The sequence below is a fragment of the Onychostruthus taczanowskii genome, unplaced genomic scaffold, assembly GCF_017590055.1.
Source record: "Onychostruthus taczanowskii isolate IOZ18803 unplaced genomic scaffold, ASM1759005v1 scaffold13, whole genome shotgun sequence".
NCBI lineage: Eukaryota > Metazoa > Chordata > Aves > Passeriformes > Passeridae > Onychostruthus > Onychostruthus taczanowskii.
The window spans coordinates 7,718,771-7,731,429 of NW_024498462.1; the positions used below are offsets into that span (position 1 = coordinate 7,718,771).

The 12,659-nt window shown below is 39.1% G+C and overlaps 1 protein-coding gene across 1 annotated transcript in view; it reads left to right on the forward strand.

Moving 5' to 3' along the window:
- The window catches only part of NRK (Nik related kinase), an 88,359-nt gene extending 79,286 nt beyond the window's left edge, over positions 1 to 9,073 (forward strand). Inside the window, exons 29-31 of the mRNA XM_041396479.1 lie at positions 652 to 811; positions 5,199 to 5,338; positions 6,163 to 9,073. Of these exons, the coding sequence (XP_041252413.1) occupies positions 652 to 811; positions 5,199 to 5,338; positions 6,163 to 6,246 (384 nt within the window). The 3' untranslated portion in view covers positions 6,247 to 9,073. The remainder of the gene's footprint in view (positions 1 to 651; positions 812 to 5,198; positions 5,339 to 6,162) is intronic.
- The last annotated feature ends 3,586 nt before the right edge of the window (positions 9,074 to 12,659 follow it).

Genomic DNA, 12,659 nt, shown 5'->3' on the forward strand with positions numbered 1-12,659 from the left:
TGTGTTGGCTTCTGGGAGAGATTCGTGTGAGTGAAATGCACTGTTCCTGTGGCATGCAGAGGTGTGCCCAACAGCAGTCAAATGGGCAGCTATTTGTAGTGAAGGATCTGGGAAGGGAAAGACAGAGTGAAAAGGTCCAGGGAACTTTTTACAGCAAGATAAATGTTATTAAATTTGCAGGTTTTTAACTTGTGAATGGGGAAAGAGAAATATCATGGAAAGTGAAAGCACTGATCTCCTGGAATGTGGAAGTTTCTGTCCATCTTCTGACAAAGTTGTGAATTCAAATTTATTTCACCTTTCTCCTATTTGTATAATGCAAGTATTTTGTAAGGTACTAAGTAAATATTATTGTGTCTCAATGGCTCCATGGCTTCTTGAAACCAATTAACACTGGTAAATTTAATGTGAACTATTGAACATTGATTTATTTGCAAACCTGCTGTCATATTCAAAGGGGGGAGAAGGAGAGAAAGTCTGTCTTAGAGGCTTACTAGCAAACTATACAGCCTCTGAGAACAGGCATTTCTTTCACTTTCCATGAGCCATGAGCTAGTTCTTTTTATTGCTCTGCCAAGCTAGTTAGATGGATGTCATCACTGAAATTGCAGTCTGTGTTCTGATATAAATCTTAGTAAAATACGATTCTAGATCCAGGGGACGATTCGCCCCCATGCCATTATCATCCTCCCGAACACCAGTGGCATGGAGCTCCTGCTCACCTATGAGGATGAAGGCATCTACATTGATATATATGGGCATTTCACAAAGGAGACTGTTCTACAGTGGGGAGAAATGCCAGCATCTGTAGGTATGTATGAAAAATAGCTCTCTGTTAAATATAAGGTGCTGCTGCATGAAGCCTGACTTCTTTATGAGGTTTGTATCTATGTGAAAATGGCTGTATGGCACATAAAGCAGCTTCTGAGCAAACCAGATGCGTAAAAGAGTAAACAGATTTATGGGTGTTTGTGTTAACACAGGCAATAATTGCAATAGGGACTTCTCATTTGGACACAGTCTGTATTCTTGTCACACTGTTTATTGCATCACACATTGACTATACAGACAGACTTCACTGAGAATGCAGCTTACCACCAGTTTCCACAGGGAGAATTATATGAATTACAGAGGGGAAGAAGTGTTTTGGTTGCTCATAGCTGACAGCATTTTATGTAGAAATTCACAGCTACTGAAGGGTCAGTTACTGAAGAGATCTGTAACTGCTGTCAAATGGCTCCTCCATTTTAGCACTTCAAATTCACAGGGCTGCCATCCCAGGATATTTGTGATAGATTCTTAATCTCCCCATGCTTGCAGTTGTCTGTGTAGGAGGAGATTCTGGTTGTACTGCAGCCAGGACAGCTGTTTGTTTCACCTTTCCCATAGGAATTCATGCTAACAGTATGGGGAAATGAAGAACAAAGCAGGCAGATTTTTGGGTTTATTACTTGTTAATTTCTGTCTCACTCCTGTTCTGTATTTTAAAACAAACATACCAACAAAACAAGTCCAAGACAATTAGACTGCACAGAAGCCTGTCATTAGCTTGGAGGAAACTGCATACCACTGTGAAAAATCAAGGATGTTCACCTTTTTCCTTTCACTTCTACCTGAGTCGTTTTAGGGAAAGCCCATCTTTGGGATGTGGTACAAACCAAATGTAACTTCTGATTGAAATGATACTTCCACTAAAAATTAACCTGACCTATAAACACACTACTCAAACTTCAGATAAGGCCTCTGTTAACTGTTATTTTAATAATTTTACCCCTAACTCCTGTTAATTTTCTTAATCCTTTGATATCCTTGGCTGCAGACAAAAACATTCTAAGTGTGAATAATTGTTATTTGAATGGCCCAACTTAGGGGCAACTTGATAGTTTCTTAAAAGATCCTGTTTTCCTGGGATTTCTGTACCAATTTCAAACCTCCTGAAGTCTGTATGAGCATATCTCAATTTTCACTCTCTGTTGCAGAGACAGAAGGGTCTTGTGTTACCCTGTTGCTCTCTAGTCATCCTTTGCTTATTTCTTGATTTCTTTAAACAAGTATTTTGAAAGAAAAGTTTGTAGTTGGTGAGAGTATTTTGATACAAAAAATAAAAAAGTTTGTATTATAATCGATGGATTTAGGGCAAAGAATCTAAATATGTCTTACTCATAGTCTTAAATTGGGACCTCTGTGACCAATCTGTTAATAAGAAATCGGAGAGAGGAAGCTGAAATCCCATGGGAAATTAAAAAACTGTGGAAGTATTCTATGTTTAATCTGAAAGATGTACACATATGTAGGGCTAAATATAAATATAGCTGTAATATTTTCTATAAAACAGGTTTCAAAAAGGCATTAAGAAACATCAGGTTAATAAGATTCAGGAGCACTCTTGCCCTTTTGTGTGAGTAATGAATTATTTACAGTATGTAGCCATAAAGGGTTGACACAAATCTGGATATTCCCAGAGGAACTAGTAAAAGTCTTTATTTCCTTTTCCCTGTACATTTTAGAAGCAAGAAGACCATTCTGTAGAGAAACAGTGTTACCAAAAGGTGGTTAAATTACTCTCTCAATGCTCTACAACATACCAGCTGGAAGCAAAGGATATTTTTATCTAAAGCTGCAGTGGAAAGTGGACTCAAAGTAACTATTCCCAAGGTGCTCGTGGTATAGGAGCTGTTGTTCCAAAACAAGACAACTTTGAGTATCTGCTCTCGGTTCATCTCACACAGAACACCTCTCAGAGCTCCCACACTGGAGGATTATCATGACTCAGTACTGACCTTTGAATTGATAGCCTGCTATCCTTCAAATTAATCTCCATGTATAGATAAATCCTTATTACTGGTCAACTGTGCCAGTGATGTAATGAGGCCATTTTGTTTGCATGCTGTTTCAAAGAAGAAATTTGGGAAAGAATTTTTTGATTCTGCTGCAAAGCTGAGATTTAATGCTACTTGTACCTAAATCTGCCGTTGTCAGTTGCGAGGTTCTGGGTATATTGGCCAGACAGCAGAGCATCAGGGCTGAACTTGGTGTATCTGCTTTATTCTGTTCCTGTTTTGAATACTGCCTGGAGGTCAGATCTCTTCAGAACACAGCAGAAGTGGCCCAGCAGATGACCTAGAGGTTGCAGTAGAGACTAATGAAGTGGTTACTGGGAGCTGCAAGGAAGCTATCAAATTGAAATCTGCCAAAGGCACAGACAGATACAGACACAGCAGAGCGGCAGCTGGAGTGTAAATTTCATGTAGTGGAAAAGATCAGGAGACTTATTAGTTCTTTATTAGTTCTTTATTGCTTATTAGTTCTATATGACCTATACTAAACAGTGCAGCCACAGAACAGATTGGTGCTGTGTTTATATATATATATGCACCGGCTTTGCTTCCCACCCTCAGAACCACAGGGTGCCTCTGTCTCTATTGTGTTCAAAAGTGAACTTTGAAAAGATTAATGTGATATCAGTTGCTACAAAAAAATAGCAAAACTTTGAGTCTTGTATAATTTTGATGTTCTTCACTTTATGTGTGGTCTGGGATTACTTTTCAGATACTGTAGGTTGCATGGGTGCTGCCCTAGGCTCATCCTGCTACTGCTGCACTGTTCACAAATGTTAATGACACTTTCTCCACAGCCTACAGCAATGATGCCCTGTTGTACAGCCTGAAGCACAAACAAAAGATTGTAAAATATATTAATTGCATGGGTTTGAGTTTTAGAAAAAATATTCCTCCTCTTTTGCCACCCTTGGTTACTCACTACTGCTTTGCTTTTAAAACAGGTTGATTTCTTCCTCTTTCCTCATGACTGGAATACTGGGAAAGAATTATCTTGCCCTCAGCACTAGTGACAGGGAAGCTTTCAGTGTGCACAAAGAATAACTGAAAGTCTTCTGAACAGATTTAGGGGAAATTTATAGACTCTGAGGAAACTAAAAGCACAACACTGTAACCAAACCATATGTGTTTCCAAGGAGGTAGGATTTTCATACATTTGTTCTAACAACAATCGTAAAGCAAGGATTCCAAGTTAATATTAAATCAGCCCTGCTAGAAGTATATCCAGTCACGTGAGCATATTGCCTTTATTTTCTGCTGTCCTTCTCAAGCAGGATTGCAGGCTGCTGTTTCCAGTATCAGTCTGTACTGAATGTTCAATTTTTAGACAAAAACCTAAATCAACACAGAAGGTTTTAAGAAGCAGACCTTGCTCACACTAGTAATGTAGGGCAGATATACACTGTCCAATGAAGCTAAAAGCCAGTCCAGTGTACACATTCCCTCTACATCATTTTAGAGCAAGAGAATTCTCAGACTAGTGAAATGACAGTTGATAGTTGAGCAAGAAGAACAACTCCTGAGCACTGACTACCAATAGAGCTTAACTAATGTGATTTTACCTTGGAAGCCCATACAAGTACCAGTGAGAGGGTTTTCACTGAAACTGTGCCTAATTTGAAATCTGTGGTCTTAACTCCTTCATCACTATTCCAGTTTCTTATTGCCAGATTTAAGGGGAGCATTGTAGTAAGCTTCCACGGTGCTAGAATATCTTCTTTTTGTTTTGGAAATATTGCATATAAGCAGGGATGGGAAGACACCAAATTAATCATGCCATGGTCTCAGATTCTGAAGTATTTAGGTTTCAGACTAAGCTGAACTCTATAGTAAATACGAACCCAGCTTCTTAATAGGAACAGAGTACAGTGGGTACAGAGAAGACAATCAAGACTTTTCTAGAGTATGAACAGTTAAAGGATGAGAGCAAAGATGGGCACAATTTGCACCAAGATATTAGGAAGAAATGTTCAGCCTTGAAAGTAGTGATGCATTGCAGCAGGGTCTTGGAAAGCTTGTGAAATATCCATCAAACCATATCTGTACAAGCCTTGTCTATTTTGGCCCCACTTTGGGGCCAGTGGTTAAACAAGATGCCCTTCAGAGTTTTCCTCCAAGATTTTGTGAGTCTAAAATATACAGCAGTAGTTAAGATTTATGTCTAGAGTTCAAAATAAGTCTGAGAGGACAAACTGAAATTTAGTTACTATTCCTAAGGCTTTTCGTGTAAACTTAAAATATTAATTCACAATATATTGTTATCAAAGAGAAATGCTTCAGATCCATAATTAACATAAATGAGGCAAGAATCAGTCTTTCAGCTGTTAAATAGTAACTTTTTTCCTTTTCTTTTTTTTCTAGCTTACCTTCAGTCCAATCAGGTCATGGGCTGGGGAGAAAAAGCAATTGAACTACGCTCTGTGGAAACAGGAAATCTGGAAGGAGTATTTATGCACAAGAAAGCACAGAAGCTAAAATTTCTATGTGAAAGAAATGACAAGGTACAGAAATGACTAGAGTAAGAGTGTGGTGACTTAGCAAAAATGAGTAATAGCTGACTATGACAGACCAGTTAATTTTGGTAACTTTGTTACTGGTTATTTCCTACCTTGGTATAACTTCCCTCTTCAAAGCCAGAGTAGTCACTGGTCCCACAAAGCACCCATTATGGATATTCCTTAGGGATGTTGCACACATTCTCACCACCAGCTGTTAGAACTCTCTATTCCCCCCAGCCCTCACTGCTTTCAGAGATAACAAATACAGGCATTGTGAACTGCACACCACCACAGGTGTAGCGGGGAGGGTTAGTGAGTGAGCCCCAAAAATTCCCAGCTACAGGATTGCCTGTCCTGGGCTACTGAAGTTACAGGCAGCTCAGAGCAGTCATCAGGGGGAAAAAACCCCCAAAACCCGCCCCCCCCCAACAAACTCTTAATTGCAGACACCAGGGCATGAATAATCAGATGTAATTTCTTGCATATAACAATTTTGGTAAATGTTCTTTGAAATATGTTTAGTCCCACTGTCATATTTAGAAAACTGAAACCCTAAAACCTTAGATTAATTATTTTTAAATGTTCTCCTATGTCTTTTCAAATAGGGAAAGAAATACATTGAAAATATGCAGTTGTATCACACGTACAGTTTCACTTTAAAAAGTTTCTCGTGGGATTAAAATTCAATTGTGATATATGTATATCCTTGTATTTGGGATTGTGGCATTCTATCACCTTTCTTACATGAGTAAAAATATTTTCATAAATATAAACTGACAGCTAGCATCTTTTTTTTCTTTTTTTTCTTTTTCTTTTTTTCTTTCAAGGTGTTCTTTGCATCTGTGCAGTCAGGAGGCAGCAGTCAAATATACTTTATGACTCTTGGTCAAAATGTACTATTCAACTGGTAAAGCACATCAAAATGAAGAAAATGAAAAAATTCCCTGTAGGTAGCAGTGTAAAATTCTCAGAGGTAACACACACAAATTTGCACTTCTTACCTACAAAAATGTTGTCATTATTGACTTATTAAAATTCATATTCTTTCAGTCTGGAAAGAATTCCATTTTCCTGTTGAAGTATTGCAAACATGTTTAGTTTGTCTTTCAAAGTATGTTGCAAACAAAGATTGTATTAGGAGACTTTAGTGAAGAATGTAGCCAATATAAGAAGCTCCTTTACTCTGCAAAATGGACAGTTTCACTTTCACAGGTGATGTAATGTTGGTATCTTGAACTGAAGTCACTTTTTATGGACAGTGACAGCTGTAGGTAGATACAAAACCACAGGTGGAATCTATTTTGAATTGGGATTGGGCTCCTTTTGCAGTTTAAGGAAGCTGTTACTGTGTCACCAACGTGAACCTGAATGACTTGTCCAAGCCTTACAACAGGGAAGGAGTAAGGGTTTGTGGGTCCCAGCAGACCAGAAGGCTTGAGGGATCCCCTCCTTGGACCTTGAGGGGTCATCCCCTGTGCTGGGTGGATAGGTGTGTTTCAGTACAGAGTTGTAAAAATAGTTAATTCTGAACATGTGCCCCAGCTGGGAGATTTTTACAAACGCAGAGGGGGACAGACTTTGTGTTTCTCTCAGGGCTGGATGCCTGAGCCCATAGACACAGTTACTGTAGGATGTATTTGTAAAACAGTTTAAATAGTCTGTCAAAATCATAGATGCATAAAGCATTGTGAAACAGAACCTGTAACTTTCATTCACAGCTGGGACCCACACTCATATGAATTGATTTAAAGGCACTACCCATGTATATAAAGAAGGGCACAAGAGCAGGCACTTTCTTTTCTTCCTTCTTGCTCTTTCACATCAAGTCTTTGTGTATTTGTATGTAAATATAATCTTTTCACAATGGCTATTAAAATTAACAAATGTATTCTTAATATAGTTATGAAAATACCCAAAGAGTTAATCTATTATAAATAGAAAAGATAAATAATTTCAGGTGCTTTCTATGCTAATTACATCTAAATAAAGCTGCGTCTTCTAGTGTTATTGGTGCCAGTGTTTCTGCATAAACTCTGTTCTCAGGGGCTTATAAGTTGGCCATAAAAAATATAGAGATATAATATATACATATATATATATATATATATACACACACTATATATAATCATATACTATGATTCAATTGTAGGGTTTAATGTAATCTTCATGTAGCTGATTTTTGGATGTGCTTTGAAAATGTAGAGCACCAAATGTAATACAACAGAGCTCATTCCAGACGTGATACAGTAGGGATAATGCTGTGGGCAAAAGTGAAATCACTAGTGCCAGTGCTTGAAAATAGGTGTTTTTACTTGAAATATTTGATACTGAAAGGTGCAGGAAAAGTGTGTTGGAATATCTGTTCATCTACCTCAAGGATGATGATGATTCTGTGTTGGCTGAGGCAGAAGTAGAGCTGTTGCAAGTGGCAGCTGTGCTGTCCAGTACGTCAGTCTGGTGCTGGCAGTGATGCTGTGACTGACAGGTGCTCAGAACTGCTGTCCCTGTGCGTGTCAGCAGGGAACCAAACTAGGGGCTAATCACCCTTCCCCTTACTCCCTGTGCTGGCATCTCACTGCTGCAGGCAGGTCAGAGGTGCCTGCACTGTTGCTGTTATGTTTTTGGCTCTATGGAGGACTGCACTTTCCAAAGTTACTAACCTAGCACTTTTCACAGGCATTAGCTTATCTCAAAATGTATAGTGCTTTTTAATGAAGACTTTTCCTTTTAAATGTTTAACTAACAAGCCTAAAGCCATACTAAAAAAATACAGTAAAGTACTCAAAGTGGTTCTTAATGTATGTGAGTGATTAGCTTGTGTGCACACTTGAAACCTGAAGCGAAACTGCTTGAGCAGAGCTGTGTGACGACAGGAGCTCTGTGTGGTTGTAGTAATGTTCCTGCCTGTTGCCAGGGCCAGGGCTGGGGCAAATGAGTAAAACCTGGCTTGGCTCCCTGTGCTGCTGAACACTTGGGCTCATTGCATTGGACTCACAGAACAAACAAACAACAAGAAAAAAAAACAAACAAAACACCAACAAAACCAAACAAGTCCAAATCTATAACAGAACCAGAGATCAAAGTTACAATTACTGGCGAAAAGTTGCAGACAATCAATTTATAAGCAACTTAATTGCTTTTGACTTAAAAGTCTAAGAGACTGTGAAGGAAGAAGAGCTTTCATTTTGCACACAGTAGTTTGCAAAACTTGCAAAGCTGCTCATGCTGTAAGTAATCAGAGATCCAGGCTGCCCTGTAATATTTTGAAAGTGTGCTTACCTCAGCAGCCTCTGCATTACAGAGGATCCATGGGATTTTTCCCTCCCCTGCTCTGGTGTCAACAGGTAGGAGGAGGCTGATATTTTCCTGATGCTAGGGACTAGTTCAAAAGAATTTAGCAAAGAACAGTGGGAATTTATAAAAACTCATATGAACAGATTAAAGAAGCAAATGTGATCAAACCTAAGTTTACTGCAGCAGAAAATTACAACAATGACAATACGTTGACACACTGTGAAGAAGTTTAACTCCATGCTAAAAGGGAAAAAACCCAAATAACCCCAAGTTCAAGAGAGGGAATATGCACTATTACATTGGGATTGTAATTCATTCTGTTTCCCTCTATTAGCTTTCTTCTTTCTAGCTCCAGTTCAAGGCAGTGAGTTGGATTTTCATTTTCCATTCACTATTAAAAAAAAACCATTAAAAACTTTCCATGTGTAATTATGGAAAGCATGAGGCACTATTCAAGGCAGTGAGTTGGATTTTCATCTTCCATTCACTATAAAAAAAAAAAAACATTAAAAACTTTCCATGTGTAATTATGGAAAGCATGAGGCACTTAGAGGTGAATGCTTTTGAAGGATTTAGAAGTGGTATTGCAAATAGCAAGAGCAGCTGGATGCAACAAGGAGAAACCTGTGGCATTGTCTCTCTATCAAGAGATAGTCAGAATGGTTGAAGATGAGAAAGAGCCCAGAGATGTTGAGAAGAGTAACAAGAAAGGGGAAGTGTCTGAAGAGGAGGGAAAAGCTGAAGAAAAGAAACACGAGTAGCCAAAGGTAAGGGAGTGGATGTCTGGCATAGCATATTGCTGTAGGAGGAATACAAAAGGTTAAAAGATGTTAAGGAAAAGAAAGCAGCCAAAGAAATGGAAAGGTATCTGAACTGACTGGGGGGCACTGAATGAGGGAGTATTGTGAATAACTGTTCAGCACAAAGCAAAAGTACAAAGGCCAGAAGACAAAAATCCAGTAACCAAGGTTATCTAGACATTATTTTTAACTATGCAAAATGTATATCAAATTTGTAATTTCATTTTGTGAAGTGTTTCTATAGCTGTACTCTTTCACTGACTTTTAAAACCAAGGACTAAATGCTTAATGTGTCTTTCTAGTGATGTCACTTTGACATGAAGGAATGCTACAGGGGCAGAATGTTAAGGATCCACGTCATTAACCCTTTGGTACATGCAGTCTCCTAATGACAGGTGCTGCTCATAATGTTATATTTGCCACACAAGAGTGTGCTAATGCTGCAGCAATGTAGAACTGTGTGTATGTGCCTGCTTTCATTTTAGGCATGGTGAACTCTCTTTTTCAGCCTGAACTTGGCACATGACTTCAAAACCTGGGAGCCATGCAAGTTGTGTACTGTACATTATATATTGTTCTCTAATGTGGAAATTGTACAATTGAAACAGTAATAAAATACACTGAAAAATCAAAACTAGTATCACACTTGTAATGATTCTGTAATTGACATCGGCTGTTGTAAAAATTGTAGAAACCTTTGTTATTGTTTTCCAAATCCAGTCACCATCCTTAGGGAAACATCCATATCTGCCTGTAGGGATAAAACAAATATATATCCTTGTATGGATAAAGATGATCAAGTGGCAGTGTGAGAGTTCAGACTGGACAGAGTGTTCCTGAGGGTGACAGCCAGTGCTGTGCTGCTATTGAGCTTCACTGGATTCTTGTGTGTCTGCCCTTCTCTTTACACAAACACCCCATGGGATGAGGGCAGTGCAACTACAGCAAAGGGACAGCTTGCAGTCACTGATGCTACAAGAACTGGCTTTTGTGCACAGTAGCCTGAGTGCCAGGTTAGCCCAAGTCACTTTTTCTCAGGTAAGCTCACACAGTCTTTATTGCCACTTGCATTGTTTCTTCAAAAACCCTCAGAAAAGCTGGGTTACATGTTCAGTTCCATGGTTAAACAGCTGTATTTAAGTTAAATGAAGCATAAGTAAGCCTGCAGTTTATAGAAAAGACTTGTATAGATTTTAAAACCTGTGCAGTAAAGTCAAAGTTCCACACACCAAAAGTGTAAGAAATTTTCCTGCAGATAACCCACCACTTTCTTAAACTGCCTTTCAAAGTGCAGAGAGCTGATTAAAGGGCAAGGTTGTGTCAGCTGGGTAATCACCCAAAATGTTATTTTAAATGTAATATTTAACAGAATGTAATAACATCCTCCTATTCAGCATAGCTCATTCCTCAATGCTGTAAAAGCTAACTACTGTTTTCTTAAGTTGTGTTGTATGTAAAACCTAAGTTATTTGACTGCTGATTGTCTCTGAGAATTTGAGACTATTGATTGACCAGGGGTGAACACAAGTATTGTTTAGCACACTTGGTTGTAGGCATATAAAACTCATATTGCCTTCAATGAGCTGCTTACACCCCTGATGAAGCAGGCTCAGCGTAACACCAAGCCCTTAGTTCTTGTGATGTGGTACAGCCATCTGCTGATGGCTCCTCACCAGTCATTACTGATTCATTCCCTGTTTCTCAACTTCCAGTTTCTAATACACTCACATCAGTCCCATTGTTCAGGTGTGGTAGGGAAATCACACCTAGCTGAACTCACAGACATAACGAGTCTTTAAAATTTGTTTGCACGGTGACAGCAAGAGATTTACCCTTGTTCCAGTTTTGAAATTGGTATGTTAGCTGGACCTCTGCTGGTGAGAAAGAAGGCAGCAGGAGCAAGTTCCTAAGAGAAGGAGCACTCTTGTATCTGAACCTGCAATGCATACAGATTTATCCAGTACAAAGTATTAACTCTGCTATCAATTCACATCAGTCCATTACCACTCCACAAAAGCTTCAGCTTCAATGAATGAAACCCCAGTGACCCACAATAAAAATGGCAACAAATGCACATGTAACAATAACCTGTGTATGAATAAGTTTCTTCTGCAAATCACATCATGAGCACAGACAAAAGTGCAGATAAGCTGGGAGTGGTCCATAGCTTTCCTCATTATACCCACAGGTTATTTAATAACTAAAAAAAGTGTACACTGTAGTTATCTGTTGTATGTGATGTGAAGTCACATCCTGTGCAAGATCATTTTGGGTCATGTTCATGTTTTTAAACTGTAAATGCCATTTTATCAGTTCACACAAGTCATGTGTTTACTGGGGAAGAAAGACACGCTGTGGAAGTTTTACCCAATACTTAGCTTTAACATAACACAAATGACTGATTTGTTTTAAATTTTCTCACTAAGGAATGCACTGTGATTATCATAAAATCCATAATGTCATATTATTCCTAGAGAATTCTAAAGGCCAGCAAAACTTGTGCTTTATACCCTTTTGTCTAGTTTTTTTTTTTTTTTTTGGTCTACTTTAAATGGTTCAGGCAACAGGTTTTCCAATTTCCCCATGGCAAATGCTCCACAGTAACAAAGGCAGTAGACCAAGGACAGCTGTGCTCAGGCTGGAAGAACTGCTCTGGCCCAGCACCTGAGCCAGCTCTGCCTAGGCTGCAGCCACATTCTGGGTTTCCAAAGACTAGCTGGACCAGTGACACTATAAAGACTGGAAGTTGCTGCTCTTCCTAGCCTTTTTTTTTCTACCCCTCTCCTCACTCTGTCCTGCTGGAATGGCTGGGGTGGGCAGGGATCTCTGGAGAACATCAAGCCCAAGCCCCCTGCTAAAGCAGGGTCATGCAGAGCAGGTTGCACAGGATCTCATCCAGACAGCTTTTGAGTATCTCCAGAGAAGGAGACTCCATAACCTCTCTGGGCAGCAGAGTCCCAGTTCTCTTCTGCCCTCTAAGAAAATTTTCCTCCTATTCAGATGGAATTCTTTGTGTATTAGTTTGTACCTGTTGCCCCTTGTCCTGTCACTGGGCACCACTTGTTCCCATTCTCTTGATACCTGTTTTTCCGATATTTGTGGGCATTGATAAAATCCCCTCTCAGTCTTGTAATTCTCTGGTTTCAACAGGCTCAACTCCCTCCACCTTTCCTCATAAGAGGTGTTTCCTCCACTATAAAAAAATACAGGCACTGATAAAATATCAAATA